Source organism: Peromyscus leucopus, chromosome 13 (genome assembly GCF_004664715.2).
Source record: "Peromyscus leucopus breed LL Stock chromosome 13, UCI_PerLeu_2.1, whole genome shotgun sequence".
NCBI classification, from domain to species: Eukaryota; Metazoa; Chordata; class Mammalia; order Rodentia; family Cricetidae; genus Peromyscus; species Peromyscus leucopus.
Genome location: NC_051074.1, coordinates 52,886,863 through 52,914,317, shown reverse-complemented (window position 1 = coordinate 52,914,317; position 27,455 = coordinate 52,886,863). Strand labels below are relative to the sequence as shown.

At 44.5% G+C, this 27,455-nt stretch overlaps 1 protein-coding gene and 1 non-coding gene across 2 annotated transcripts in view; one reads left to right on the top strand and one right to left on the bottom strand.

Moving 5' to 3' along the window:
• Cdk15 (cyclin dependent kinase 15) overlaps nucleotides 1-27,455 on the top strand; it is a 100,393-nt gene that overhangs the window by 3,281 nt on the left and 69,657 nt on the right. Inside the window, exons 4-6 of the mRNA XM_028885552.2 lie at nucleotides 4,691-4,770; nucleotides 19,377-19,471; nucleotides 20,202-20,264. Of these exons, the coding sequence (XP_028741385.1) occupies nucleotides 4,691-4,770; nucleotides 19,377-19,471; nucleotides 20,202-20,264 (238 nt within the window). The remainder of the gene's footprint in view (nucleotides 1-4,690; nucleotides 4,771-19,376; nucleotides 19,472-20,201; nucleotides 20,265-27,455) is intronic.
• On the bottom strand, nucleotides 10,024-10,133 carry LOC114705522. Its single transcript, XR_003736409.1, has one exon. It is a non-coding gene; the product is annotated as a U6 spliceosomal RNA (small nuclear RNA).

Here is a 27,455-nt window from a genome sequence, read left to right as displayed (position 1 = left end):
CACTAAGATTATCAGACCCAGGAACACACAGCAATCATGTGATCAGTTACAAAGTCAATGCATGTTGTGCTTATGTATTAGAAATAACTATCTAGAAAATATAGTAGAGAAAATCATTCTCACAATAGCCACAAAAATGATTGTCAGTATTAAGATGGGCGGGATTCATAAATACTTGTTACGGCACATGGAAGACTTAAATCAGACAGTTTGTCTGATCAACTATTTTTCCCGTGCTGTGAATATTTATTATGCCCCATGCTGAGTTTTATCTGTTAAGAATACTTTGAGGAAGTAGAAACAAATCCTTCTGCACTTGTGGAGTGTGGAGGAGCATAAGACAATAAATGAACTAATAAAACAGTGAGTCAAAGGGGGCTGAGTGTGACGGGATGGAACGGGAAGATTGGATGAGAGCCGCCAGGCAATCACTACATAAAAAGAGCAGCAAGACAAAGTCTCACTGAGAAAGAAAGGTTTGGACAGGGAATCTGAGGGAGGCGACAGTGACCTAGATGCAGGGACACAGAGGACAACTCCAAGCAGGGGCCTTGGGTCAGAATCAACCCCAGCACTGGAGGAGTGGGAAGGCAGTGAGGGCTGGGAGGAGCTAGTGGGAGTGTGTGTGTGTGTGTGTGTGTGGTGTGTGATGCGGTGGATTACAAGGTGGTCACAAATACAGGACAGTTAGAACCCAATACCATGGAGATGTCAGTGGCTCTCTGACTTCAGGTTTTGATGTGTACTAACTAGAGGGGCCCCTTGAAATACTTAAGGAAGTGGTGACTGGACGCCCACCCTGACCCTGGGAACTCAAATCCATGGATACTCAAATCACTTACAAAATTGGGCACAGTGTTTGCATACAACCCAATACAATGGAAATGTTATGCAAATAGCTGGATGCTGTATTGTGTAGGGAGTGTCAAGAAAAGAAGTCAATACATGTTCAATACACAACCAATATTCTTCCCAAATATATATTTCCAATCTGTGATTGATTGAAAACACACACACACACACACACACACACACACACACACACACAGTACCCACAGACACAGAGAACTGGTTTTACAGTCTAATTAAAATTGTGTAGCACAGCTATAAACGATAGATCAAAGTAAAAATCAAGGTCTTGCGAATATAGCCCTGGCCAACCTGGAATTCAGTATGTAGATCAGGCTGGCCTTGAGCTTGTGATCTTCCTATCTGTGTCTCAGGGCTGGGATTACAGCATCCATCACCACACCTGGCAGAAAAATGAATTTAAAAAGCTCTGAATATGTACAAATCTAAGTGATTAGTAAAATTTAATAAATAAACATGGTAACCTTTCAAGTCAGCAGGGAAACAGAAAAACGTTCCCCCAAACAGCACTCAGACAGCTAGCCTTCTTGAAAATCGAATGTAGAATAAGAATGCAGTGGAGTGAAGGTTTAAATGAGCAAGAGAACGCTCAGTAACTGGGCAGAACGGTGAACCGGGCGCAGTCTTTAGGCTGGGGAGGTCTATTGATGCACATACCATTCGGCATAAGGGAATGGGGTGGTCGCGGGGCCCCGCTGTCCACCTCTCTTCCAGAGAGCACTGATTCCAAGACACTTTAATGAACACTTCCTTGAAGCAGCTATAGCCAAATCAATGCTGGCAACCTCAGACGAAATCAAATTCCTCTCCAATAGATGCCTTCAGCATTTCAAAACTGCCCACGTGTCCCATGATGATCGGAGAACAGTGGAAATTCTGAAAGTGCAAAGCATGTTTAAACCTATTTCGCCAAAAAGTTGTTTTTTTGTTTTTTTGATAGGTGGGTGGAATAGAATTTTACAGAGTCACGCTCTCAGTAAAATATTCTGGGAATGCCTGACGTTGGTGGCACACAGCTTTAATCCCAGCACTCAGGAGGCAGAGGCAGGCGGATCTCTGTGAGTTCGAGGCCAGCCTGGTCTACAGAGCGAGTTCCAGGAAAGGTGCAAAGCTACACAGAGGAACCCTGTCTCGAAAAAAAAAAAATAAATAAAAAATAAAATAAAATAAAATAAAATTCTGGGAAATACTAAACGTCATAAAAAATATTTTTTAAGTTCAAAACTTGAAAGACAAAGGAAAGCAAGTGGTAAAAATCTACATAAAACGTTCCCGTAAAAAGGTGAGGGGGCAGTTGTGGGGGCACACACTGGTAAGATTTGCTGAAAGTGGCGGAGGCAGGAGGATCACGGGTTAAAAAAAGAAAAAGGTGAGGGAAGGACAAACAGAAAAGATTGGGGGAAGTGCAGGTCCAAAAGTAAAGAAACTGAAATTAAAGAGCGATGAACACATAGGCCGGACTGTGAACGTAAAAACAAAACTAAGCCCACGCTCATGAGGGGATTGGCAAAGTGGCATGCGCCTCAATGGAAGAGTTTCCAATGGGGAAAACCTGCCAAAACCAGGGCATAAAATTAAGTGGTATTGAGTTATAACCCAAAGAATAAAATATCTATGAATCTGCTGCTACAAATGAACAGCTCGATAAATTAATAAATAAGAGGAAGAGATAAATCTCCCATGCAAAGGAACTCTAGATATCTTACCCAGATCTTCTCTCAGAAGAGGATCTCTGAGTATCCATGCCCAAAGTGCAGCTTACACTTAGTGATGTCAATCCTAAAATAGGGTGGGGGATAGTCACTTTACAATAGACATTCAGCCAATGCCACCTCAGACAGGCAGTCACAGTCAACATCAGAAGTCCCAAGTCATGACAAAAGAACACCCCTGTGATACAATATGGTCAAGATGGCTCTTGACCTTCCCCAAATTCAGAATCCCAGTTTAATTTCAAGAGAAACTTCAGGAAAAAAAACTCTAAGAGAGGAGCAACTCTACAAAGTTCTTGAACAGTGCGCCTCAAAACCATCCAGGTCACCACACCCAAGGAAAAGGTGGCAAATTGCTAAGAGGAGCCTGAGACTCAACAACTCACTGTGGTCCTGGATAGCATCTTGGACAATAAGAAAGGCATGAAGTAAAAGCTGAAGGAATCCTAATGTGCTTTGGTAACAATGAATCAATATTGGTTCATTAATTATTATCACTATTTTACACGCATTTAGTGTTTTGTTTAGACAGATTCATATAAAATATTGTAACATTATTAGATATCATATTTCATTTCTGGCTGAACTTCATATGTAGTAGAGGATGACCTCGACTCCTTGATCCGCCTACCTCCATCTCCCAATGGGATTACAGGTGGGGGTCACAGAGTCCAGTTTGGTTCATTAGTTGTAACAGCTATGCCTTACTAAGGAAGAGTCAACAGTAGAAGAAACTAGCATAAGGATATGGGAACTTTCTATACTATCTTCTCTGTTTTTCTAGAATTCTAAAATTGTTCTTTTAAAATGAAGTTTAAAGCAAAAAAAAAAAAAAAACACAAAGGAAACCTATGATGATCATTTCTGTAGCTAAATCTTTTCCCATAGCCCCCGTTATTTCCTTCAGGGAAACAGTCTCACCCTCACCCAAGCTGGTCTTTGGAACTCACCACATAGCCCAGTCTGACCTTGTGGCAACCTTCCTCCTACCTCAGCCTCTCAAGGGCTAGGGTTACAACCGGAGCCACCATGCCCTCACAGCATTCTTAAAATAACCCCAAACTGCAATTTATAAGAATTTGGAATTGGCAGAATACATTGTGGTATGTTTGTATGATAAAATACTGTAACATTATTAAATATCATATTGTGTAAGAATGAATGGTAAAACCAAGCATGCTGGCTTATGCCTGTAATCCCAATACTTGAAAAGTTGAGGTAAGAGGATTGGTATGAGTTCAAGGCCAACTTGTCTATTAAAAATATCATGAATGATAAGAGAAAATGTGAAACCGAGAGAGAATAGATTATTGACAGTGGATCTCACTGTATTAGAAATAACATGATCTTAAAAGATCTTCTTGGATCTCTACACTTACCTAATATCACAACAAAATTATAAATAAATGGTGAGGAGGAGGGAAGGAGAGAGAAAGGAGAGAGGAAATGGTGAGACTCAGGTAAATCAGATAATACTTTGGAGAATACTGCAAGACATTGGCTGTTAACAGGCTCATCCAGGAGAATTGAAAAGTTGGAGGCAGCCTGAGCTACATTTCAAGACCCACCCTACCCTTCACTAAATAAAAATAAACAAACAAATAACAAAAAGAAAAAAGAAAGAGAATTTGGCTGTTGCCTGAAATGAAATATGGAGATATAGTAGATTTTGAAAAGTAACTGACATGTTGATTTTCACTTGAAAATGTCCCCAGGTACTCTACAGAGATTGGACAAAAAAGGGGCACAAATGTTCATGCAAGGAGACTGTTATGAAGCCACAGCCAAAGTCAGGTGGCACACGAGGTTGGCTTAAGAGCACCAAAGGGACCAGCAAACATCAGGAGGGAGGTGGTCTCCGGGTGCCTCTCTGCTTTCTCTGAATGTTCTAGAAAGAAAATATACCCATGCGTAAAGAGAAGGCCGCTTGGAAATAGATCTGCCACATGTTTGCTATGTAATGAGCTTGGTGTCTTGAGACAGTGGTAGGTTGTTTATGTACGAGGGCATGCTGTGAAGGGACGCTTTTGTTCTCACAGCTTCATGGGAGCTGTTGCCTGGAACCATCTCAGTGAGTGTGTGTGTGTGTCTGCCCTGCCCCTTTCTAGGATAAACGGACAACTAGTGGCCCTAAAGGTCATCAGCATGAACGCGGAGGAGGGTGTCCCTTTCACAGCCATCCGGGAAGGTAAGAACAGAGACCCCAGAGATTGTTTTGATTGCTGGACATGGTAAAAACATTGCAAAGGATTCAGTCGACCCACTCACCGTGTGGTCTCTGGTATTTCTAGAAGTGATATTATAATTTCAAATTTTGATTTTGTTGCCAATTTTCCAAGATTATTTACACTATTATTTTAGCATTTGTTCTTGAAGACAAAGTTCAAAACTGCTGTCCATATAATGATCTTTATGAGTGTTTACTAAATGTTTTCTGTATGCTTGGATTCATGCTAAAACCATGTCTATACAGCCCACAGAGATTCATTCAAAAGAGAGAGGGAGAGAGAGAGGGTAACATCATAGTAATTCTTGGTGGGGGATTCGCCTGATCATAGCACGTTTTCTTGTTTTGTTTTTGTTTTTCCTGCAGTACTTAGGGATTGAACCAAGGGTCCAGCACACACACACACACACACACACACACACACACACACACACACACTTTTTTTTTTTGGAAACAGGGTCTCACTAATTTTCCCAGGCAGGTCTTGAACTTGGGATCCTCCAGGATCGAAGGCATGTTCTTTCAGCAATCTCTCTCTCTCCCCCTGGAGCCATCTCATTTGTTTGTTTGTTTGTTTGTTTGTTTTAAATGAGACAAGGTCTCACTAATTTGCCTAAGCCAGCCTCAGACTTACCATGGGGCCACTCTGGCCTCAAACCTGCAATGCTCCTGCCTCAGCCTCCCAAGAGCTGGCATCCCAGGCGTGCCTTGGCAGACCTAGCTTCCTGTGTCTTCTCTGCTCCCTCGGCAGCACAGGAAGGAGGTGAACAGGTCTGAGTTTTCACCATCTGGCTGTAGGTCCTAATGGCATGATTCCAGGTCCACCGCTCCCCTAGACTGGGTTGACAGCCAAACTAGCTGGTAACAGGCGTGTTTCAGGGAGCTGTTACAAAGATCCAGTGAGAACACATGACGCTTATCACAGTCTCTTCTCAGGTTCAATGAATACACCCCGCTATTATTTTATTCTTGAATTTTATTTTATTTTTATTACTTTTTTTAAAACTGATCAATGAGATTTATACCACATTGTTTAATGCTAATAATTTATAAACTTAAAACTAACATAATCAAATAAAAGAATACAATTTATCAAGATTTCACCGAAGGTTTCTATTTTTTGTTTGAGACAGTGTTTCATAGAGTTCAGACTGGCCCCAAACTCATCGTGTAATCAAGGCTGGTCTTGAACTCTTGAACCCCCTGCCTAACTCTCCCAAGGGCTACGATTACAGCTGTACCACCACACTCTGTTTTATACTTCCTGCTGGGAATCAAATCTTGGGCCTCAAGCGTGCTAGGATATTAGTTACTTTTCTGTGGTGGTGGTAAATACCATGACCAAAGGCAACTTAAAGAAGAGTTTATCTAGCATACAGTTCCAAAGAGATAAGAGTCCATCGGCGGGGGAGGGAATGTTGGGTAAGGCAGAGCATCAAACAGCTATGTGTTCCATGGTAGCAGGAATGGGAAGCTAAGAGATGGCTCCTCAAACACACACACACACACACACACACACACACACACACACACACACCAGAAAGAGCAAACCGAAAGTGGGCGATGTTGTGAGTTCTCAAAGCCAAGCCTTCAGTGATGGGCTTCCTCCAGCAAAACTGCACTGTCCCTAAATGATACCACCAACTAGGAACCAAATACTCAAGCCTATGGGGTACCTCTCTCATTCAAACCACTACAGTAGGCAAGCGTTCTTTTGTTTTGGTTTTTTTCGAGACAGGGTTTCTATGTAGCTTTGCGCCTTTCCTGGAACTCACTTGGTAGTCCAGGCTGGCCCCGAACTCACAATGATCCACCTGGCTTTGCCTCCCGAGTGCTGGGATTAAAGGTGTGCGTCACCACTGCCCGGCTTAGGCGAGCATTCTTATCAGCTGAGTTGTATCCCACCACAGCGTGCATGGGCCATTTGAATGATGGGATCACTGTTGTTCTCCGGGGGAAAAAAAAAAACAGAGAAATGGCCCCTCCTCAGCCTTCCGTTCTCTCTTAGCTTTGTGTCTTCTTCCCTTCTTTACTGAGTACACTGGATGCAAAGGACAGAGCCGAGTGAGCAGCGAGCGGAGAACGGCCCATCCTTCATTCTGTGTTTTCAGTCTTAGGAGAGCAGACAATTAAAGTATTAAGTGTGTAGCGGCTGTCGTAAGCTCTCTTACGACAAGAATGAATCAGTCTCAGTGTGGCTAATGGAGGCAGATTTTGAACTGAACTTAGAAGCATAGGTTATGCAAACAGGCATTTTAAAAAAACAATTCAGAAAATGAGGGTATAACTCAATTTGATGCCATTTTCAAAAGCCTCTGCTGACCCTGGGAAACATTTTAAACTTAAGCAGAAAGGCCAAGAGGCTATCAGTTTAAGTGGGGAGTCATCTTGATAGGGTCAGGTGCAATTTGGGGGAACACATGGTTTAAGTGTTTAACATAATGGACGCTGCACTGACTGGGGTACTTTTGAGTGGCCCAAAGGAGAGGACGATCCCATTTGGGGACAGCCGTGAGGGTAGGTGAAAGAGTATTTCTGGACATAGTGGAAACCTCCAGGCCCCTGGACTGGAGGAGGCTTTCTTCATCGAGGCTCTCTTTCTCTGTTTCTCTGGACATTGCCTTTTGTGAGCTTGAGTTCACTGATCGCTCACAATAGGCTTTGTTCCTATTTCCCGCATAGCTAAGTTCTCCAAGTCCACATCTGGCAGTCACAGTGAAACCTTTTTTGCAGCAGGTTCTGCTAACAGATGTTCTCAGACTGACTCAACTCCCCCCCTCTGCTCCCCCCTCCCCCCCCATGTGTATTGTTCTGTTCGCACAACCATTCCTGCCTTGCAGTTACCGCCTGCTGCCTCCCACACAGGTGTTCACAATCACAGTTGGGGGTCCACTGTGGACTTCTTGGTTTGTTTTATGGGCTGCCCCTTACTGAAAGCTTTGCTTGTATGATATGAAAAAGCACGAGAGGATTTTGATACATCGGAGGTGGTTTTGACTTCCAGTTCCCAACAATGGCTGCTTCTCTTTCCTCCGGTGTGAAAGCCTGCAGCCTGGAGAGCAGGGCCCCTCTTAAGAACTTTGACACCGGCTCATTTCTCCGTGGTTAAGATCTCGATGGATGTGAGGCCAGAGAGCGGAGGTTAAATGGGGAGGGCTGGGAAGCAAGCTGAGAGCCAGCTGGAGGTCATTAGCTGAAGTCCAGGGTCATTAGCTAAAAAGGCAACCAGAAGCCATGCGCAGAAAAACTCAGAGTCAGGCCGCCGCCTTTCTGAACGCTCGAAGCAGGAATTCTCTTCCTGAGCAGTCTGCTTGCTCTGAAGGTGTCGGCAGCCTGGGATGATCGAGCAGAATTTTGCGAGATGGACAGTAGTCTCTCGATAGGTAGAATGCATGTTTCTGTTCATGTGATCTTCATATACAGTATCATGAAATTAACAAAAGTCTGAAACAATACTGAGAGAAAATCTTAATAAGCTTTCATGCTTCCTCAGTCCTCATAACACCTTCAGAGATCATATGGCCAACAGTCGATCAAATTCAGTTCAGACAAACACTCTTAACTTCATGGGTACATGCGACAGTACGTACTGGGTACCTGAGAAGGCCAGGCGCTCTGCTGACTACTGGATACAGAACAACACACACACACACACACACACGTCCCTACTACCCTGGTTTTTCTCTCCCCGTGGTATTGAGGGTCAAAGCCAAGGCCTCACCCATTCTTAGACAAGTGTTCCACCGCTGAGCTATTAGCCCAGCCCTCTTTTTCATTTTGAGACAGTGTCTCACTGAGTTGTAGCCCAGGCTGGCCTTGAACTCCTGAGGTAGGTGGAAATCCAGTCCCGTGACATACTATCTTCATCCTTTTGCTAATTACAAGATGGAAGAGCTGGATATCTCCGCACTCAGGGGGCAGAGGCAGGAAGGTCACTGTAAGGTCAAGGCCAGCGTAGTCTACGTAGCCAGTTCTGGGCAAACCAGGGCTACATCGTGAATCCCTGTCTCAAACAAAACAAAGTGGAAGGAAAAAAGATAAAAGGTAAAAGGTTGGAGGCTTTTGTAGCAAATTAGAGTTTTTTATTATTGTCCCAGAATCACAATTCGAATGTTTACTTTTTTTTTTTTTTTTTTTTTTTGGTTTTTCGAGACAGGGTTTCTCTGTATAGCTTTGCGCCTTTCCTGGAACTTACTTGGTAGCCCAGGCTGGCCTCGAACTCACAGAGATCCACCTGGCTCTGCCTCCCGAGTGCTGGGATTAAAGGCGTGCGCCACCACCGCCCGGCTCGAATGTTTACTTTTATAACTGGGAGAAAATACTTGGAGTGGGTTGGTTTTTATATGAATGTAACTTAGATTTATTGATTTCTATATCAGCACCCTAAGAATGGATCTTATTTTAAACACCTTTCTTAAAATAGCCAGCTATGGTTTGAACCTTCTGCCTGTCTACAATAGTTTTTTTTTAATCTCTTATTAATTAAATTGTTAAAATTTATTTTATATCCTGACAGAAATTTCCCCTCTCTACTCTCCTCCTGTTCCCTCTCCTGCCTCCCGTCTGACCCCACCGCCATCCACTCCTCTGTTTCTGTTCAGAAAGGGACAGGCCTCCCATGGGTGCCAACAAAGCATGGCATATCAAGTTGAGGTAGGAGTAAGCTCCTCCCCTGGTATTAAGGCTGGGCAAGGCGACCCAGTATGAGGAACAGGGCCCCCAAAGCCAGCTCAAGCGTTAGAGACAGGCTCTGACCCCACTGCTAGGGGTTCCACAAACAGACCAAGCTACACAACTGTCTCACATATGCAGAGGGCCTACATCAGTCTCAGGCAGGCTCCCTGTTGTCGGTCCAGAGTCTGTGAGCTCCCACGAGCCCAGGTTAGTTGTTTTTGTGGGTTCCCTTGTGATGACCTTCACACACACACACACACACACACACACACACACACACACACACCCTGGCTAGTACAATCCTTCCTCCTTCTCCTCCAGAGCTCAGCCCTCTGCTTGGCTGTGGATCTCTGCATCTGCCTCCATCAGTTACTGGATGAATGCTCTCTGATGACAATTAGGGTAGTCACCAATCTGATCACAGGAGACGGCCAGTTCAGGCACACCTCTCCACAATTGCTAGGAGTCTTAGCTGGGGTCAGCTTTCTGGAGTGTCCCTGGCACTAGATGTCTCCTTGACCCCGAAATGCCCCTCCCCATAAAAATATGCAATGCTTCACAAATTTGCGTGTCCTCCTTGCTCAGGGGCCATGCTAATCTTCTCTGTATGATTCCAATAATTTTAGTGTATGTGCTGCCCAAGCGAGCACCAGAGGGTTTTTCTTAAGGAAGAAGTCATCTATACACTCTTTTCTGAGAAGCAGGAAGGTGACAGGCCTCCCTCTCCCATAGTCTCTGTCAGCCTCTTATACTAACACCCAGGAGGAAGCACAATATGGTATTTTTGTTTGTTGTTGTAGAAATGAAGGCGTCTGAGCCGCGGAGAGACTGGATAACTTGTCTGGGGTCACAGGGGTCTTCGGTATTAGAACTAATGTCTGTTACATTTAAATTCTCTCTACTACATACAACTGCAAATGCTTGCTTGATTGAAGCATCTCCCTCAGCAAGAGTGAAAGTGGAGAGCAGAACTCTGCTCTGTGGTGCTCTCTGGGTAAAAATCAAGGCAAACTCAGAAGTAAGACTCCAGGAAATAATCCGATAGTGTGAGGTCAGCAGTTCTCCGTTCATCCTACGGAACCCGCAACGGCAGCGTTTAAATTAGAAACAGTTGCAGCTGAAAACCCTTCGAGATCATTGTAGAGTAATTACTTCTAATCTATTTGTAAGAAAATTTGCCGAAAAGAGGTTCAGGAGCCTTGCTAGGGGTCATCCGATAAGATCAGCAGAGTCTGGCTAGAATCTTGAGTCAGCTATTGCCACAGATGGATGAGGGCACGCTTGCCTGGCCGACAGGAATTCTGTCTGAGTACAACCTGATCACATCAAGGACAAAATATATTCGTTGCATAGGTACAGCCTTATGAGAAATAATCCCAGGGTAATGGCATATGAGAGGGATATTTCTAAAAATGTATGATTATTATTATTAGTGTGTGTGTGTTCATGCATGCACACTCAAAGCTGTACCACGATGCCTATATGGAGGTCAGAAGACAACTTTGTACCATCATTTTTCTTTATACGGGTTCCAGGGATTAAACTTGGATAGCCAGGCTTTTGTGGCAAGCACCTTTATCCACTGAGCCATCTCACTGGTCTTAAAAGAGCTGTAATTAGCATGTATTAACTATACACAAGAATGGGTTGCATTGTGACGTTTTCATACATGATATATTTCAATCATTCATCCCATTAGTATTTCTTGCACCCTCCCACATACCCCTAGCCCCCCTATCCTCCACACCCCCCCCCACCGTGCTCTCTACTTTCATTTTATTTTGTATGGCGTCAACTAATGGGTTTAATTAGGGTTACTTACAGGAATATGAGCAAATTACTAGTAGTCATACCAGGAAAGAGATACCTCTGTCCCTTAGCAACTATTAATTACCTATAGATCCTCTGGGCGGTAGGTAGGGGGACTTGTAAGCTCCTCTCCCCCATAATGGAATGTTGATAGATCCAATCTCTTGCAGGCTGTCACACAGGCTGAGAGTTCAGGGGCAATGGCCATGTCATGCCCTGAAGACAGTATTCCACAACACTCTACCTCTTCTTTTTCCAGCTTTTACAATATTTCCGTTCTCTTTTTCTTTCAGTTCTTTGAGCCTTGGGGGGGGGGGTGCGATATAGATGTCTTATTTAGGGATGAGCATTCAATAGGCATTTATTCTTAGTACTTTGACCAGTTATGAGTCTCTTCAGTAACTCTTGCCCAAACACACACACACACACACACACACACACACACACACACACACACCCTCTCTGCTCAAAGCTGACAGCATCATTAGTCTATAGATATACACAGAAACATGCAAAGGCACTATAATAGGCATGTCATGGTCACTTAGCAAAAAAAGCTTTCCCACTAGGGCCTAAGACCCGAGTCCCAGACTTCTGATGGGGTTTATAGCACCAGATATGAATTCCTTTCTGTGGAGCAGGCCTCAAAAGCCAAGCATGAAGTGACTGGTTACCCCCTCAGAAAGGTATGGCACTACTGCACATGAGGACACAGTGTGATGGGGTTCTAATTTCCAAACAAATGAGAACTGCTTATCTAACGGTCGCCTTAACACTTACCTAACATTTCTCTAGATGATACTGCTTCTTGGGATGCAGAACTTGAGTCCTTATCTCTGTTTGTACCAGAGAAAATGTACCATCAGGGATTGCAAATCCTTTATTGTTCAGTGTCTGTTAGAGTTGGGGTGGGCTCTATTATTGACTTCTGCATAGACTCATTAGAAGTGGCCGAGTCTTTATTGATTCTCAAACATTTATTGAGCACCACGTGCCAGGCCTGTGTTAGTGCTGGAAATGCAAAAGTCACGGTTGGGGTCAGTCTATGTCCTCAAATAGCCTATAGGGTTGAGAGAGCCTTGGTTACCAGGATATACAGATATATGCTGCTGGTTTGTTTTTGGTCTTTTGGGGGCCCACCACCCAGCTCCCAAATAAATCACACACGGAGGCTTATTCTTAATTATGAATGCCCAGTCTTAGCTTGGCTTAGTTTCTAGCCAGCTTTCCTTAAATTAACCCATCTATCTTTTGCCTCTGGGCTTTTCCTTTTCTATTCCTGTATACCGTTCTTCGTTTCTTACTCCGTGGCTTGCTGTGTAGCTGGTGGCTGGCCCCTGGAGTCCCCCTCCTTCTCTGGCTCCTAGATTTTAGCTCTCTTCTCCCAATTTTCTCCTTCTATATATTCTCTCTGCCTGCCAGCCCTGCCTATCTTTTCTCTTGCCTCCCTATTGGACAGTTCTTTATGGATCATCAGGTGTTTTACACAGGCACAGTAACACAGCTTCACAGAGTTAAACAAATGCAACATGAACCAAAGTAACACACCTTAAAATATTCTACTACAGACATACTCTAGGACATTGGGAGACAGGCTTGTTCTACCTGTGACTATTATCTTTCACATCTTTTCCTAAACTACATAGAATAATGTAGAATAATATCAAAATATCATGAACCACTGTGCTGGCAAAACATCAATTTTCCTAAAAACAAACAAATAAAAACAAACAAACAAAAAAACCCACTCAACTGCAGATCACAATGAAATAAAGAAAACCAATAAAGTATCTGGATGCCATTGTGAGATGGATATATTTTCCCTGAGTTAGTAAATATCTCACATCATAGTGTATCTAAATGATTAGCTATCTTTTATGCTGAATAAAGATCAGCGTTGACCATTTTTCTTTGCATTAGTTGTTTTGTTCATGTTTCTTATTTGATTCCCTGGTGTTTTTATAATTAATCAAGTCACGGTCTATGAAATTCTTACAGCAATGCCTGTTATATCTTAAATAATCTAGGAGTATTAGCTGTCATATCACTGTTACTCGTCTAGAGTTCCGATTTATCTCTGTGTCTTTTCCTTGAAGAAAAACAGAAGTATTTGATTACATGAGACTGTTTTGTTTTGAGACAGGGTCTCATGTAGCCAAGATTGGCCTTGACCTTACTGTGTAGCTGAGGATGACTTTGAACCCCTGATCTTCCTACCTGGAACCATCTTCTAAGTGCTGGTATTATAAGCAAGAGTCACCACATCCCTCTTACTTGAAAGCTGTGAAATTCCCAGAATCAGCATCTGGATTTCAATATCTTTCCCTCTTTCTCAGTTGACTTTTGTATGCTTAAGTCTTCAGACCAGAACCCACATCCTACTTAAGGACTACAGAGTCCTCAAAAGAGAAGAAAGAAAGGCTTTTCTCTCTAAGTTTCCTTCCCATACTTCCCTGGAGGCCAGGCATGTTTGACCCTCTGGTGTAGAGACCCAATCACATGCCAGCAATTCCATGAGCTGAAGAATTAAACTATCTCCTGCTTTTCATGCAAATCCCCTATTAGTTACTAGTAAAATTCCATTCCCGTATGGCTTTCTCAGTATCCTGGGGCATTGGAAAAACAGGAGTAAAGGGGACCAGGAGATAGAACGTTTTTTATCTAGGTGAGGAAGGTGCCTAAAAGGAGCAAGACACCAAAGCATCTTCAACAGAAACGCTGCCATCCAACTCTACACATGTGACTGGTACTGTGGAAGTTGTGATCACAAATTCAACAGGAAGGAGCATTTAGACATTGCTGTAATGAGCACCAAGGATTCAATAAGCAGAAAAGGCAAGAGTGGCTGATCTTCATGAAGCTTATGTTCATAAGGGGAGACTGACAAGCACGTTTGTGTGTGTGTGTGTGTGTATAAGTGTGTGTGTGTACGTATACACACACACATATATTTATCAGACATATGTATATCTAATGACAGGCAGTGGTGAGCGTTATGGAGGAGAATATAACAGGGATGAGGAACAGAGGCTCACTGGGATGAGATGGGGTGGAAGGCTGTGATCTCATCTGCAATGGACAGGGAAGCCCATACTTTATATATGCTGTTGAGCGGAGTCCGAGGGAGGGAGGGAGGAAGCATGCAAAGAGGGGAGAAAAGAGAATTGTGGGTGGAGACAAGGATCATCGTAAGAGCAGGGGTGGGGTGGGCGGTGTTGGAAAATGCAAGCGTCCATCAAGAGACCATTGTGACCAGAGCCAGGGAGTGAGAGTTGTAGGAGACAGGAGCTAATGAAGGGATGGACTGGGGGTCGGAGAGAGGGGAGACCGGGCAGGCCATTGCAAGTCCTTTGGCTTTTGTTGAGTGAGCTGGGAGGTCACTAGAGGGGTTGAGAATCAGAAAGGATTTACTTTGATTTTTCCTGGAGAGAATCATAGTTTCAGACTGTTCCAGAAGGACCAGTCTGCAGGACAGACAGACGGGGAGAGGTGACTCAGAGACCTTTCAGCCAAGGTATCAGCATGGCCCAGTCCAGGAGGGCAGTCAACAATATGGAAGGAAGTGAGGGACCTGACATATTTTACAGAATTGATGGCAGATTTCAGACGGGTTGGTGCAGGGCATGAAGACACAAGTTGAGAGGAACTGCTGTTTGCAAGAGTGTTAAAATTATGTGAGAGGACGGAGGAATGACTTTACCTTCTGCAAAGGTATTGTGAACCGGAGATAAGATGGAGAGAACAAATGAGTCCACAGCAGAGAAATGACAGAGGGACACTTTCCCCATTCCTGAAAAACCGAGATTATTGAGAAAAACGAGAGAAGTAAAGCAGAAAGCCTCATCCAAGGACGTATTTTTTGAGAGTCTTAGCAAAGGATCGTTTTGAAGCCGTTGTGATTAATAAACCATGCCACCATGATTTTTAAAGCCAGCCTGAGGAATTTTAGTGATATAATTATGTAAGGACAAAATTACATCGAAAATGAAATGAAAAATGTGTGTGTTAGCAGGTATCTGCAGTCCAAAAACTTGAGAGACTGAGGCAGGAGAATCATTACAAGTCTGAGGCCAGCCTGGCCTACACATTGAGTTCCAGGACAGGCAGGATTATGAGACCTGGTCTCAAAATAAATACATAAACAGTAACTTAATTAATTAAAATATTTTAATTTTCTTAGTAATGTGTCTATATCCTTTGGTAGAAAGAATTTAATTTTGTGTGTAGTATTAAGGTTAGGATCCAAGGCCTTGCCCATACTAGGTTGGCTGACACTCAGCTACACTTCCATCCCCACAAACCTAATTTTGATGTAGACAGTTTGTCCTCTACATATGTATGTGTAGAGAAATGGAATATTATAAAATTATTTATGAATAAAAATGCAAGTGTTCTCAGCAGATGGCCAGAAGTCATTGCTATGAACATGAAAGGTATTGGAAACTCTAGCAGAAAAATACCAAAAATCTGGCTTTACGAGCAGGAGTGGGGTTTTAATGGGCTCAAGGTGAAAGGAAGAGGGGAAGCTGGTGTGAAGATATTAAGTGTAATTTTCATCTCTGTAACACTTGCCATTTAGCAAGGGTTCTAGGAACGGAGTCGGAGTCCATTCACAAGAGCCTTGTGAAATGAAGTCAGGAAAGACGGTGTCTCTCTCCATAAGGTGGGAAATTCTCCACAGCTCACCGAAAGATAAAGTGACAGAGCCAGGATTCACAGGGGCTGTTCCTGCTCCACAACATCTCTCCCTTAGCACACTCAGTGCAGATCCTTGATACATTAACTGCTTACTCTAGGCTCAGTGGCAGGCCAGCCCAAGGTGGTGTGGTGGCATCCAAAAGGCAGAGAAAGTCACTCTGTTCCTGTGCAGACATCAGTCTGGGCCTAGAGAGATGAAACAGAGGCTGTGAAACTGATCCTCGCATTGACAAAATGAATTCACTGTTAAAAGTGAAATAATAAATTTAGTCCATAAGGACCCTGTGGGCGCATCGAAGGAAGACTTCCTGAGCCTGCTGGGCTGTGCCTGTCTCTGAACCAGTCATCCCAGAAACTAGGCAGGTCCCACGGCCACTCTTGGGGAAAGGCAGGGTAGCTCAATTAGAAGGGAATGGAGAAATGTTGGCTTTCTGAAGAAAACAACGGGGTTCCTCCCACTAGAGGGAAAACTGACCATTAGGAGACAAATACAGTAACAAGCACAACAGGTCAGCTTCCTGAGGGAATAGGTGTGTTCCCGGTCGCAGAGAACACTTGAGTTTATTTGGGGAAGGGAGAGGTGTGCGTATGTGCATACACACGTGCTTGTACGTGTGCAGTTGGGTGTGTGGAGGCCGGAGACTGATGCTGGGTGTCTTCTTCAATGGCTTCTTCACCTTATTTGTTGCTGCAGGATCTTCTACTGAACCTGGAGCACACTGATTGCCAGGCCGGCCCATGAGTCCCTGAGATCCTTTGCCTCAACCTCCCCCCTCCCCCAGTGCTGGGGTTGCAGGCCTGCAGAGCCGCACCCAGCTTTTCCCTGGGTTCTAGGGATGCAAACCCAGGTGCTCACGTTTGTGCAACAAGCTCTTACCCACTGAGCCGTCTCCACAGCTCTGAGTTTGTTCTCAGTCTTCAGAACCCTTCAGTAGGAAAGGGATGGTACAGGAGACTCGTCAGGTAGAAGTATAGGCACAAAATGGAACACTGATTTTGGGGGTTTCCCCCCCAAATATGCTATTTTCCTTTATTCAAAGGTTTATTTGCTTATGTATTTTATGTATGAGTGCTTTGACTGCACATACACCTGCACACCAGAAGAGGGCGTTGGATCCCATCATAGGTGGTTGTGAGTCACCTTGTGGTGGCTGAGAATTGAACTCAGGACCTCTGGAAGAGGAGAGCAGCCAGTGCTCTTAACCACTGAGCCATCACCTATCCCTTCCTTCCCACCAAACAGTCCCTGTTCTGAATATACATACATATGTATGTATGTATATTTGCATGCACGTGCATGTGTACGTATTGGTTCCACACATGACCAGGAGCTGGCGTGAGCTATCCTCCTTAATTTCTCTCCGCAGTGCTTAGGGAGGCAGGGTCTCTCACTGACCCTCTTCTTAGTGATTCAGCTAGTCTATATAGGCAGTTTGCCCCAGAGATCCCCTTTGCCCACCTCCTGGCTTTTCTGAGTCTAGGCATCTGAGTTTCAGTCTTCATACTTGCGTGGTGGGAACTTTACCCACTGAGCCACCTCCCAGCCCTCTATGTATTTAACTCTTGATTCTGCGTGTGACACTGTTTCTTCATACTTGGACTTGTCATCTCTTTATGCCTGTTTTGTTCTCGTCCTTCTGAAGTCGTGGAATTATGTGCTATTTTGTCTTTCTGCTCCCACACCCTTTTGCTGTCTCCCTTTCTCTCTAGAGCGTTTCTTCCCTCCTTATTTATATTCCTGCCTCTACTTTTATGTCCTATAAACACATACATTGATATTTATGATTTGAGTTTTATATTGTTCCATTCTTTTAAGTCTTTTGTTTATTTGTTTGTTGTTTGCTGGTTTGTTTGTTTGTTGTTGAGACCGGGTCTCCCTCTGTAGCCCAGGCTGCCCTTGAATTTGAAGTAATCCTCCAGCCTCATTCGACTGCATGCTGGCATTGCAGTCATGATCCATCATGCCAGGCACCACTTGTAGTCCTTTTTTTTTTTTTTTTTTTTTTTTTCGAGACAGGGTTTCTCTGTGTAGCTTTGCGCCTTTCCTGGAGCTCACTTGGTAGCCCAGGCTGGCCTCGAACTCACAGAGATCCACCTGGCTCTGCCTCCCGAGTGCTGGGATTAAAGGCGTGCGCCACCAACGCCCGGCTACACCACTTGTAGTCTTAAGGACACCGTTTCTTCATACTTGGACTCGTCATCTCTTTATGTCTGTTTTGCTCTCGTCCTTCTGAAGTTGTGGGTCTTCCATCTCTCTGGAACTTCCAAAGACAGCCTCTCCTGGCCTTTCATGGCAATCTCTCACTTTTAATTGGGTGCTTTGATGGGGTAACATTGAGAGCAGGTCACTGGTAAATTGCCTGAGGCAAGACCCTGGGCTTGATCCCCAGTACCAGTTAGTTAATTAATTAATTGATTGAAATAAATAATAAATAGAAATAAACAAAAAGCTGCTTTTAGGAACCTAACAGTGACCTGTCACTGAACAGGCGGGAGACAGCGGTCAGCACGCCTATTCCCCAGGCTCCTCAAGCTCAGAGCTCTCCTTCGAGGTTGCGTTTTCACAGAGGGGGTTTACAGTATTCCCCAAGACCCAGACCAAGGACTCTTTGCAACGCACACTTGCAAGTAACAACCTATGGATAAAAAAGGGTTTCCTGTGTGACTCACTGTGTCAACCACAGCTTCCATGATGAGATCAATTTTTCCTTTTTTTTTTCTCTTAGATTTTATTTTATTTGGGGGGGGGGTGGTTATGGAGGCAGAGGACGGATAAGAAGGGACAGGAAATGAATGGGGTCAAGATGCATGATGTGGAAGACACAAAGAAGGAATAAAAAGAAAGAAAAAGGAAACAGCCCTTCTGTGCTGTACAGGTTACCCCTATTCTTTACCCCACACGCCTGTCCCTTCCTCCCACCACATCTGTCAGCCTCGTTGGTCCCTGGCTGGGCTTTGCCTTTTAGTGCCTGGCCACTGGTTGCAAACTCCTGCTCTAAGAGGTGGGACAGTCAGTTTCCTGCTTCTCCTCCGATGGCCTGTGTGTCTCTGAGCCCAGGCTCCTGCATCTGGGGTGGTGAGAATCCCAGAGGAGAGCCTCACAAAGTGCTCGGAGGAGATTGATGAGATGGATGGAAGCTCCGTGTGCAACCACCGAGCCTGGCAGAGGAGGCGGTTATGGAAATGTCACGGTTCACCATTTTTAAAACCATAAAGGTCCTCTGTCATTTCAAATACTCTTCCAGAAGAGATTCATTCCCAGCAGTAAAAACCCAAGTCTGCTTGATTTGAAGTGTTAAAAAAAAAAAAAAAAGTTTGCTTAATAGGTTTAAAGGGGGCACTTTCTTATCAGTGATTGATGTAACATCTTGTTTAACTCTTTCTAGCCTCTCTGCTGAAGGGTTTGAAGCACGCCAATATTGTCCTTCTGCACGACATTGTTCACACCAAAGAGACTCTGACGTTCGTGTTTGAATACATGGTGAGTGCTCCAGACTTTTACAGCACAGAAGGAAAAAAGCCTGGTGCTTGTAGAATGATTCTGTTAATATTTTATGGCACAATAAAACTTTCATTATGGTGTGGAAGGTACGATGGATCCTTGTGCTGAGCAGGGCCGTGCGGCTCTCGCTGACAATTATTCCTACTTCTCTACCTGATGCAGTCTGCCCCGTCCCCCTAGCCACCAGGAATACACTAGGGTTTACAACTGCCTTCTCACAAAGCTTTGCACTCTCTAATGGCTATTTTAATTACTAATAGGACCTGATTTTGTTTCTTTGGCTAAATGGATAGAGATAAAACACAAGATATTTAAAGGCCATATATAAGCTTACTAAGGAATAACTCAGTTTGTACTTTTGAAAGGGGAAAAAATATTCAAATGAACAGAAAGAAATCCTGAGGTAAGTGTGCTTGACCTGCCTCCAAGGACACTTAGGAAGTGAAAGTTTCCTTTGCTGTATTCAGAACCAGTCACATAAATGATTGTCTCTGGGCCAAGAAACAGGCTCCTTTGTACCAGCAGCCAACTAGGAAGACACACGATATCTGCCCTTAAGAATGGGGTCTCAGAAAAATCTGACTAAACTCCTTTTACACGTCAGTCTAAAGCATCCGTATTTTTGTTGTACCTCCTCAGGTCCATGGTGTGGTTTAGGATACTGAGCACTGACCTCCTCTGCCCTCTCTTTCTCTGCTGCTTTGTTTAGCACACAGACCTGGCGCAGTACATGTCTCGGCATCCTGGAGGGCTTCATCCGCACAACGTCAGGGTGAGTACTGTAAGAGTCAGGCTCTCCTCTGGCCAGAGCAGAAGCGTCTGGAAACAGACAACCACCACAGAGCGAAGTCCGTGATGCATTAAAAGACGGGATATGGTGGCTTATTCCCAGTGCTCTGGAGACTGAGGCAAAAGGATTATGGTGAGTTCAAGGCCAGCATGGTCTACCTAGTGAGTTCTAGGTTGCCTAGTCTACAGCGTGAGACCCTGTCTCACAACGGCTAAGCAAACCAAAACAAGATGGGCATCATGAATACTCTAGGAAAAATAGTTTTCCTCAAGATATGAAGATGTGGAGCTGGACAGCCTAACCCAACAGTGTGTCTTTCCTTGTATTGATCAATTAAATATAAGTATATTGAAGAGAGAGAAGTGGGGTGAGGCCAGCATAAAACAGACCTTTTTCCGTGGCAGGCTGTGGCGGCGGCCTGTGATGAAGTGTGCAATGCCTGTCCTGGCAGATCCTACAGAACTCACGAGACTAAATGCCATTTGCTTGTGCGTCCGAGTAGAAATCACAAACCCTTAGCTAGCTGCAACTCTACAGGCGATATATTTTAGAAACCATTTTTGTTTCAGACTTCTCATTCCCCAGGGTTTTATTGGCATCAACGAAATGACCCACTCTTAAAAATAACTCTGTCAGAGTTGCATTTGATGTGGCTATTCATTATAACTAGTATTTATTTGTGTGTTCATTTATCAAAGAAATATATATTGAGTCCTCAGTGCTGCACTGAGTTCTGGTGAGTCTGTAACGAGGACTTTGTGTTTCTCATTTTGAACGATCTTAAAGTGCACTGTGGACTTTACAGGAAGTGAGAAGCATGGTGTTCGGTGCCTGGCTACATGCACAAGGAATTCTGGGAGATCCTTAGTAAGCAGAGAGAGCCTGATGGTGGAAGCAAACTTTTAAGAAGAAGGCTTGAGGACAAGGAGTGCTGGGGAGTAATAAAAATTAAATAGTGGTGTGAGGACAGGCTGGAGAGCTAGAGAGAGAGGAGCTGTGTGCCAGTGTGCGCCTACAGTCCCAGCATTCGTGACGTGGAAGACGGAGGAGCTTGAGTTCGAGGCCAACCCGGGCTATAGAGTGAGACCCAGAGACCTAGTCTCCACACTACCACATGAATAAATAAATAGATAGATAGATAGATAGATAGATAGATAGATAGATAGATAAATAAATAAATAAATAAATAAATTTTAAAAATTGAGAGTTGGGGAGGTCAGGGAAACAAGGAAAAAAAAAAAACCATGGAATGTATAGTACTGTCAAGGACCCTCATGAGGACAAACCATATTAAATTGCATGACTGTGTTTTGTGGGGTGTTTACTATTGTTGTTCTAAACTATTTACTATTTTTAAATTGTATTATGCACATACATGAGTACCATCGCTTACAGAAGCCAAAAAAGGGAATCGGATCCCCTGGTCTTGGAATTACAGATGTTGCGAGCTGCTTGCTGTTCAGTAACTGGGTGCCCAACTCCTGTCCTCTGCAAGAGCAGCCCATGCTCATAAACTCTGAGCCACCTCTGGGCAACACCACCTCTCCTTCCTAAAACTGGTGGTTCTTAACAGTTCCAGGAAAGAGTGGGGAAGACGGATATTCCAAGTGATGCAGATGTGGAGCTCTACCCGACATGTCCGAAGAAGAGACAGTGGACTAGGGTGTGGAGGAAACTGACAGGAGAAGTTAGAGACGACATTGGCTTCTAGACTGGTCTAGCCTCAGGTCACGGTGTAGCGGTCAGCAGGATGCTAAGGGGACTCAGAGAGGTTGATTAAATGGAATGCTTGGAGGCAAACAGACTTTGAGGCTCAAGGAACACACAACACACTGAAATGCTGGGAAGGATAAAGTCATGGAAGACACTATTCCTGCCCTTGGACTCTATTACTTTTTTTTTTTTTTTTTTTTTTTTTTTTTTTAATGCTCAGTAAGGGACTGGAGGCATGACTCGGTGGTTAAGATCACTTACTGCTCTTGCAGAGGACCTGGGTTTGGTTCCCAACACCCACGTGGCAGCTCATAACCATCTGTAACTCCAGTTCTACAGGGTCTGGCGCCCTCTCTGGTCTCTGTGGGTACTGCATGCAAGTGGTACACAGACATGCGTGAAGGCAAAACAAAACCTTCATACACATAAAATAAAAATTTTAAAAATTTAAATTTCTAGTAAAAAGTAAGACCTGGTCCTGTAGCTATGCAAAGAAGTGAGTGTAATTATTTTTTATTACATTCTGTTTATTAATTTTTGTGTGTGGTTGTGGGTCAGAGGACAGCTTCTGGGAGTCAGTTCTCTCCTTCCACCATCTGGGTCATGGGACTCGAACTCAGGTCTCCAGGCTTGGCTGCAAGCTTCTAACCGTGGGGTGGAGTTGAAGGAGGGGAAGTTTAATAAGATCAAAATATAATGTGTAGAAAAAAATTTAGAAGGAGGCAGGGGCTGGAGTCAGGAGTCCCAGTTGGAAACTTCTGGCGTGCGCTAGTCCAGCGCATGTCAAACCCAGGGATCTGGTTCATCCTGGGGGAAAGTCTGGGTGGATTTCTGGAATGTTCCATAGTGGTGCAGAGGTGCTGGAGAGGACCAGAGTGGCAGGGATCCAGATAAGAACCACCAAAGCCTTAAAGTGTGGATGGTGATGGCGGGAGTGAGGAGGGCTGTGGAACCCAGGAAGGAGAGCTCAGGGAGGGTTTGGTGGCCAGCTGGGCATGAAGAGGAATGGAGGAGGGGGAGGGAGGGGGGGGTGGGAAGGCAAGCACATTGATTTTGAGCTCTATTGACCAGCAGAATTATAGCTGAACTGACCAGAATGGGAGGGGTTGGCCTGGAGAGGAAGGGGAGGGGAGGGGGAGGACTATGGCAACTACCTGGGGCTGGCTGCCGACAGGGAAGCGAGCAGTAGGCAGGTGAGGAGTTGGTGAGTGAGGAGACTGAGGAGGGAGACCGAGGAGCTGGAAGGACGGGTCTTAGGGCTGCTGGCCCCTGGGGTTTGGAGTAAAAGTTGAGAGCAGATGATGGATGAGCACGAGGAGAGGAGGACTCACGGTAGGAATTTTGTGCTTAGGGCCAAGAGAAGGATTGGGTGACGATGTCAAGAAGGACATGGCCAAGAGCGTCACAGCTGCCAGAAGTGGTTCAGCAGGAGACACATCAGCACAGTTAGTTCCCGTATTTTAGGGTTTGCCTCTCCAGTGAAACCAGGTCCTTGTTCTTGCCACAGAAAAAAGATTCAGGTTGAGCCAGCATGAGGGAGTGTTGGAGTTTATTGAAAGATATGAGTCTGAGTGTGTGTGTGTGTGTGTGTGTGTGTGTGTGTGTGTGTGTGTGTGTGTGTGTTTGAGACAGGGTTTCTCTTTGAGTAGTGTGTAACTCTGGCTGTCCTGGAACTCACTCTGTAGCCCAGGCTGGCCTCAGACTCAGAAATCCACCTGCCTCTGCCTCCTGAGTGCTGGGATTAAAGGCGTGTTCCACCACTGCCCACCTATATTGGATTTTAAAAGCTCTATCTCCATTTCCTCTTATGATAACTGAGATTATAAAGTGGATTTATGGGTATCTTGAATAGCATTATAATTTGATGAACTAAAACCAGGGGCCACTAAGGTTTTCAGCATGGTTGGGGTCTATCATTTTCCTGTAAGTGAACTTTCTGGTGATGTTTCTAGAGAATTTCAGATATACAACTGGACAAGGAAAAAGACCACAAGCAAATCTTAATTGTGCTGTGTTGTAGAGTATTATTTTAAGGTGTATTACTTTTGTTTATGTTGCATTTGTTTAGCTCTGTGAAGCTGTGTTACTTTGCCTGTGTAAAACACCTGATGGTCTAATAAAGAACTGTCCAATAGCGAGACAGAAGAAAGGCTAGGCAGGGCTGGCAGGCAGAGAGGATATAGAAAGAGAAAACTGGGAGAAAAAAAGAAGTAGTGAGAGAAGGAGGGGGACTCCAGGGGCCAGCCACCCGCTATACAGCAAGGCACGGACTAAGAGTAAGATTTACAGAAGTAAGAGAAAGGGAAAAGCCCAAAGGCAAAAGGTAAACAGGATAATTTAAAGTTGAGGAAAGCTGTCAAGAAACAAGCCAAGCTAAGGCCGGGCATTTGTAAGGAAAAATGAGCCTCTGTGTGTGATTTATTTGGGAGCTGGATGGCAGCCCCCCCCAAAAGAGCATAAATAAATAACAACAGTGCAGGAATTCATGACGTACAGCCAGCAAGAGGTTTCACTCAAACTCTAGATTGAGGGTTCTATCTCTCTTCTCGTATTGCCACAATTGCCCCTGTCTTTGTATCCTACCTCAACAAATACCATTAAAAAGTATATTCTTGACTGTAAAGACTTTGCAAACTTGTTAACAGTACATTAATAAGTAGGATAATTTATTGGTGGGGGGTTGTTTCCTGTGGAGGTAAAGTGTCGTCCAGTCTAAGGCAGGAGCAGGAATGGACTCCCCAGCTGGAGGCAGCCATGAGAGAGCATCAGGATGCTGGGAAAGGTACCCCTAAATTGAAGCTAATCAGTAAATTTTGAGTTTTTAATTCATGGAATTTGGAGCAGTTAAAGATGAGACTCCAGTAATCATGAAAGTTCTTTTGTGCCATGCTACTCCACATAGGACTCAACACATGATTTTATTTGTTTATTTTTTTTTGTTAGGATACAAAATTAAGGACTCCATTGTGACATCTTCATACGTATATTGGTGTCATCCAATGGCATTAGGCAAGGAGGGAACAACTCAATTTTTTTTTCTGTGTAGTTCACTCTAATGACTGTATGGGAAATGGATCAGAAGAGGGAAATTTCTCGTGTGTGTGTGTGTGTGTGTGTGTGTGTGTGTGTGTGTGTGTGTGTGTGATATTCCCTTGACTTGAAATTCACCTTTTCCGTTGCCTCCAACAGACACACTGAAAATTCTCTTCCTCTGCTGATTCTTAAATGCTGGGTTACAGCCTGGACAGAGAGACTGGTTAGGACAGCAGTGTCCAGATGTGAGATGATGCTGGGAAAGTGCCTGGGTCTGTGATCAATTAGCCCAAATTGATGGGTGAAGGAAGAGTCAGCAAGAATATTTCTGGCTTTGAGTAACAAGATGGATGGTGGTGGATTCAGTGAGGGAGGAGCAGGAAGAAAATGGATTTTGGAGGGATATAGTGAGTTATAAATATTAGCCTGCTGAGTGAGGGCATTATGGGATGTTAAAGTGAACTTCAGACTATGTGAGTCTAAAAGTCGGAAAGGAGAGTTGGTGGCTGGCGAGATGATTTACTAGGTAAGGTGCTTGCTGAAGAAGCATGGCGCTCCCAGTGCAGATCCCTAGCAGCCTTTTAAAAGCCAGGCACGGTGGCGTGCATCTGTAAACTCAGTGCTGGGGAACTGAAGATAAGGAATCCCTGAGGCCTGCTGGCTGGTCAGTCTAGCCAAAACAACGGGGTTGGGGTTCAGTAAGAGACTTCATCTCCAAAAATAAAGTGGAGGGGCTGGTGGGATGGCCCAGTGGGTTGAAACACTTGCCGTACAAGCTGAGGACCTGAGTTTGATCCTGGAACCCACTGTGGAGGAGAGAACAGATTCCTGAGGGTTTGAATTCTAACAGACACAGGTGCACCATGACACACCTGCGCACGCGCACATACACACACACACCATACAGAATCATAATAAAGAAAAACAAAATAATAAACTAGAGAGAAAGACACCTGATATCAATATCAACCTCGGGCCTCTGTGAGCACATGTGTGTGCATGTGTAGAGGCCAGAGGTTGATGTCAGATGTCTTCCTCAATTGTGCTCTGTCTTAGTAAGGGTCTTATTGCTGTGATGAGACACCATGACCATAGCAACTCTTATAAAGGAAAACATTTAACTGGGGCTGGCTTACAGTTTCAGAAGTTCAGTCCATTATCATCATGGCGGGGAACATGGTGGCGTGCAGGCAGACGTGGTGCTGGAGAAGGAGCTGAGAGTTCTACATCCGGATCTACAAGCAGAGAGAGAGACTGTACCTGGCGTGGACTTTTGAAAGCTCAAAGCCCACCCCCAGTGACACACTTCTTCCAACAAGTCCACACCTCCTAATCCTTCAAATTGTGCCGCTCCCTGGTGACTGAGCATTCAAATATGCAGGCCTACGGAAGCCGTTCTTGTTCAAACCACCACAGGGTTTCTCACTGAACCTGGAGCTCAGGATTTGACTAGAGTAGCTTGTCTATGAGCTCCAGAGATCCTCCTGTCTCTGCCTGCCCAGCACTGAGGTGCATGCTGCCTCACCCCAGCCTTCACAGGGTCCTGGTGCTCGCACAGGCTGACTTAGCCATCTCCGGATGCCTTGTTTCTGACTCCTGATGGAACAAGCCTCAGGGATAGATCAGGAGTGGGAGGACCTTGGCCTTCCTTGCTCAGACTTGGATGACCCCACTGTGGTCTATCTTCATACCATTTCTTTTGTTTTCTGCTCTGTTCTTTGTCCTTTTTAAAGACAGTGTCTTAATATGTAGCCCAGGTTACCCTCCAACTTACAAACATGTCATCCTCCCGTCTCAACCTCTCAAGTGCTAAGACTCCAGTTGTGGCCTGAGAGACTTCTAGCCCAGGTGGCACTAACTCAATGGGATTACTTCGTCGCCCACAAACCCTGGGGTGTGGGACACTGTTCTGGAAGGAGGAGCCCAAGCTCTAGCTTGACATTAATTTCGAAAGCGCCCTCCGATTTGGCTCTATGGTAACTGTTGAAAGCAGAAGCTGGCTTGAGGTGTAAAGAGCGAGTCGGTGCTGAGATTTGATAAGGCTAGACTGTTAAGGTGCTGTGAAATACCATACTTAAATGCCCTTGGGCTTCACCACTTACAAATGCCAGGAGGTGCCTGAGGTGGCATGGAGGCAAGGGACTGAGCATTGAAGGTGGGAGGCGACTAATGTCACAATGTCTACATTCAGACGCCCCACTGACCTCTAAGGGACTGAGCATTGAAGGTGGGAGGCGACTAATGTCACAATGTCTACATTCAGACGCCCCACTGACCTCTAAGAGTCTCCATCTCTGCCTCAGCTAGCCAGCTCTCTTCCCTTTTAGCACATACTATATATTTCCCTTGTTTTTCAACTTTGAATTTAAGGCTTTAAAAGTAAACTATGAAGACAATGATGCCTTTATTTATTTTTCTCCAACTTTA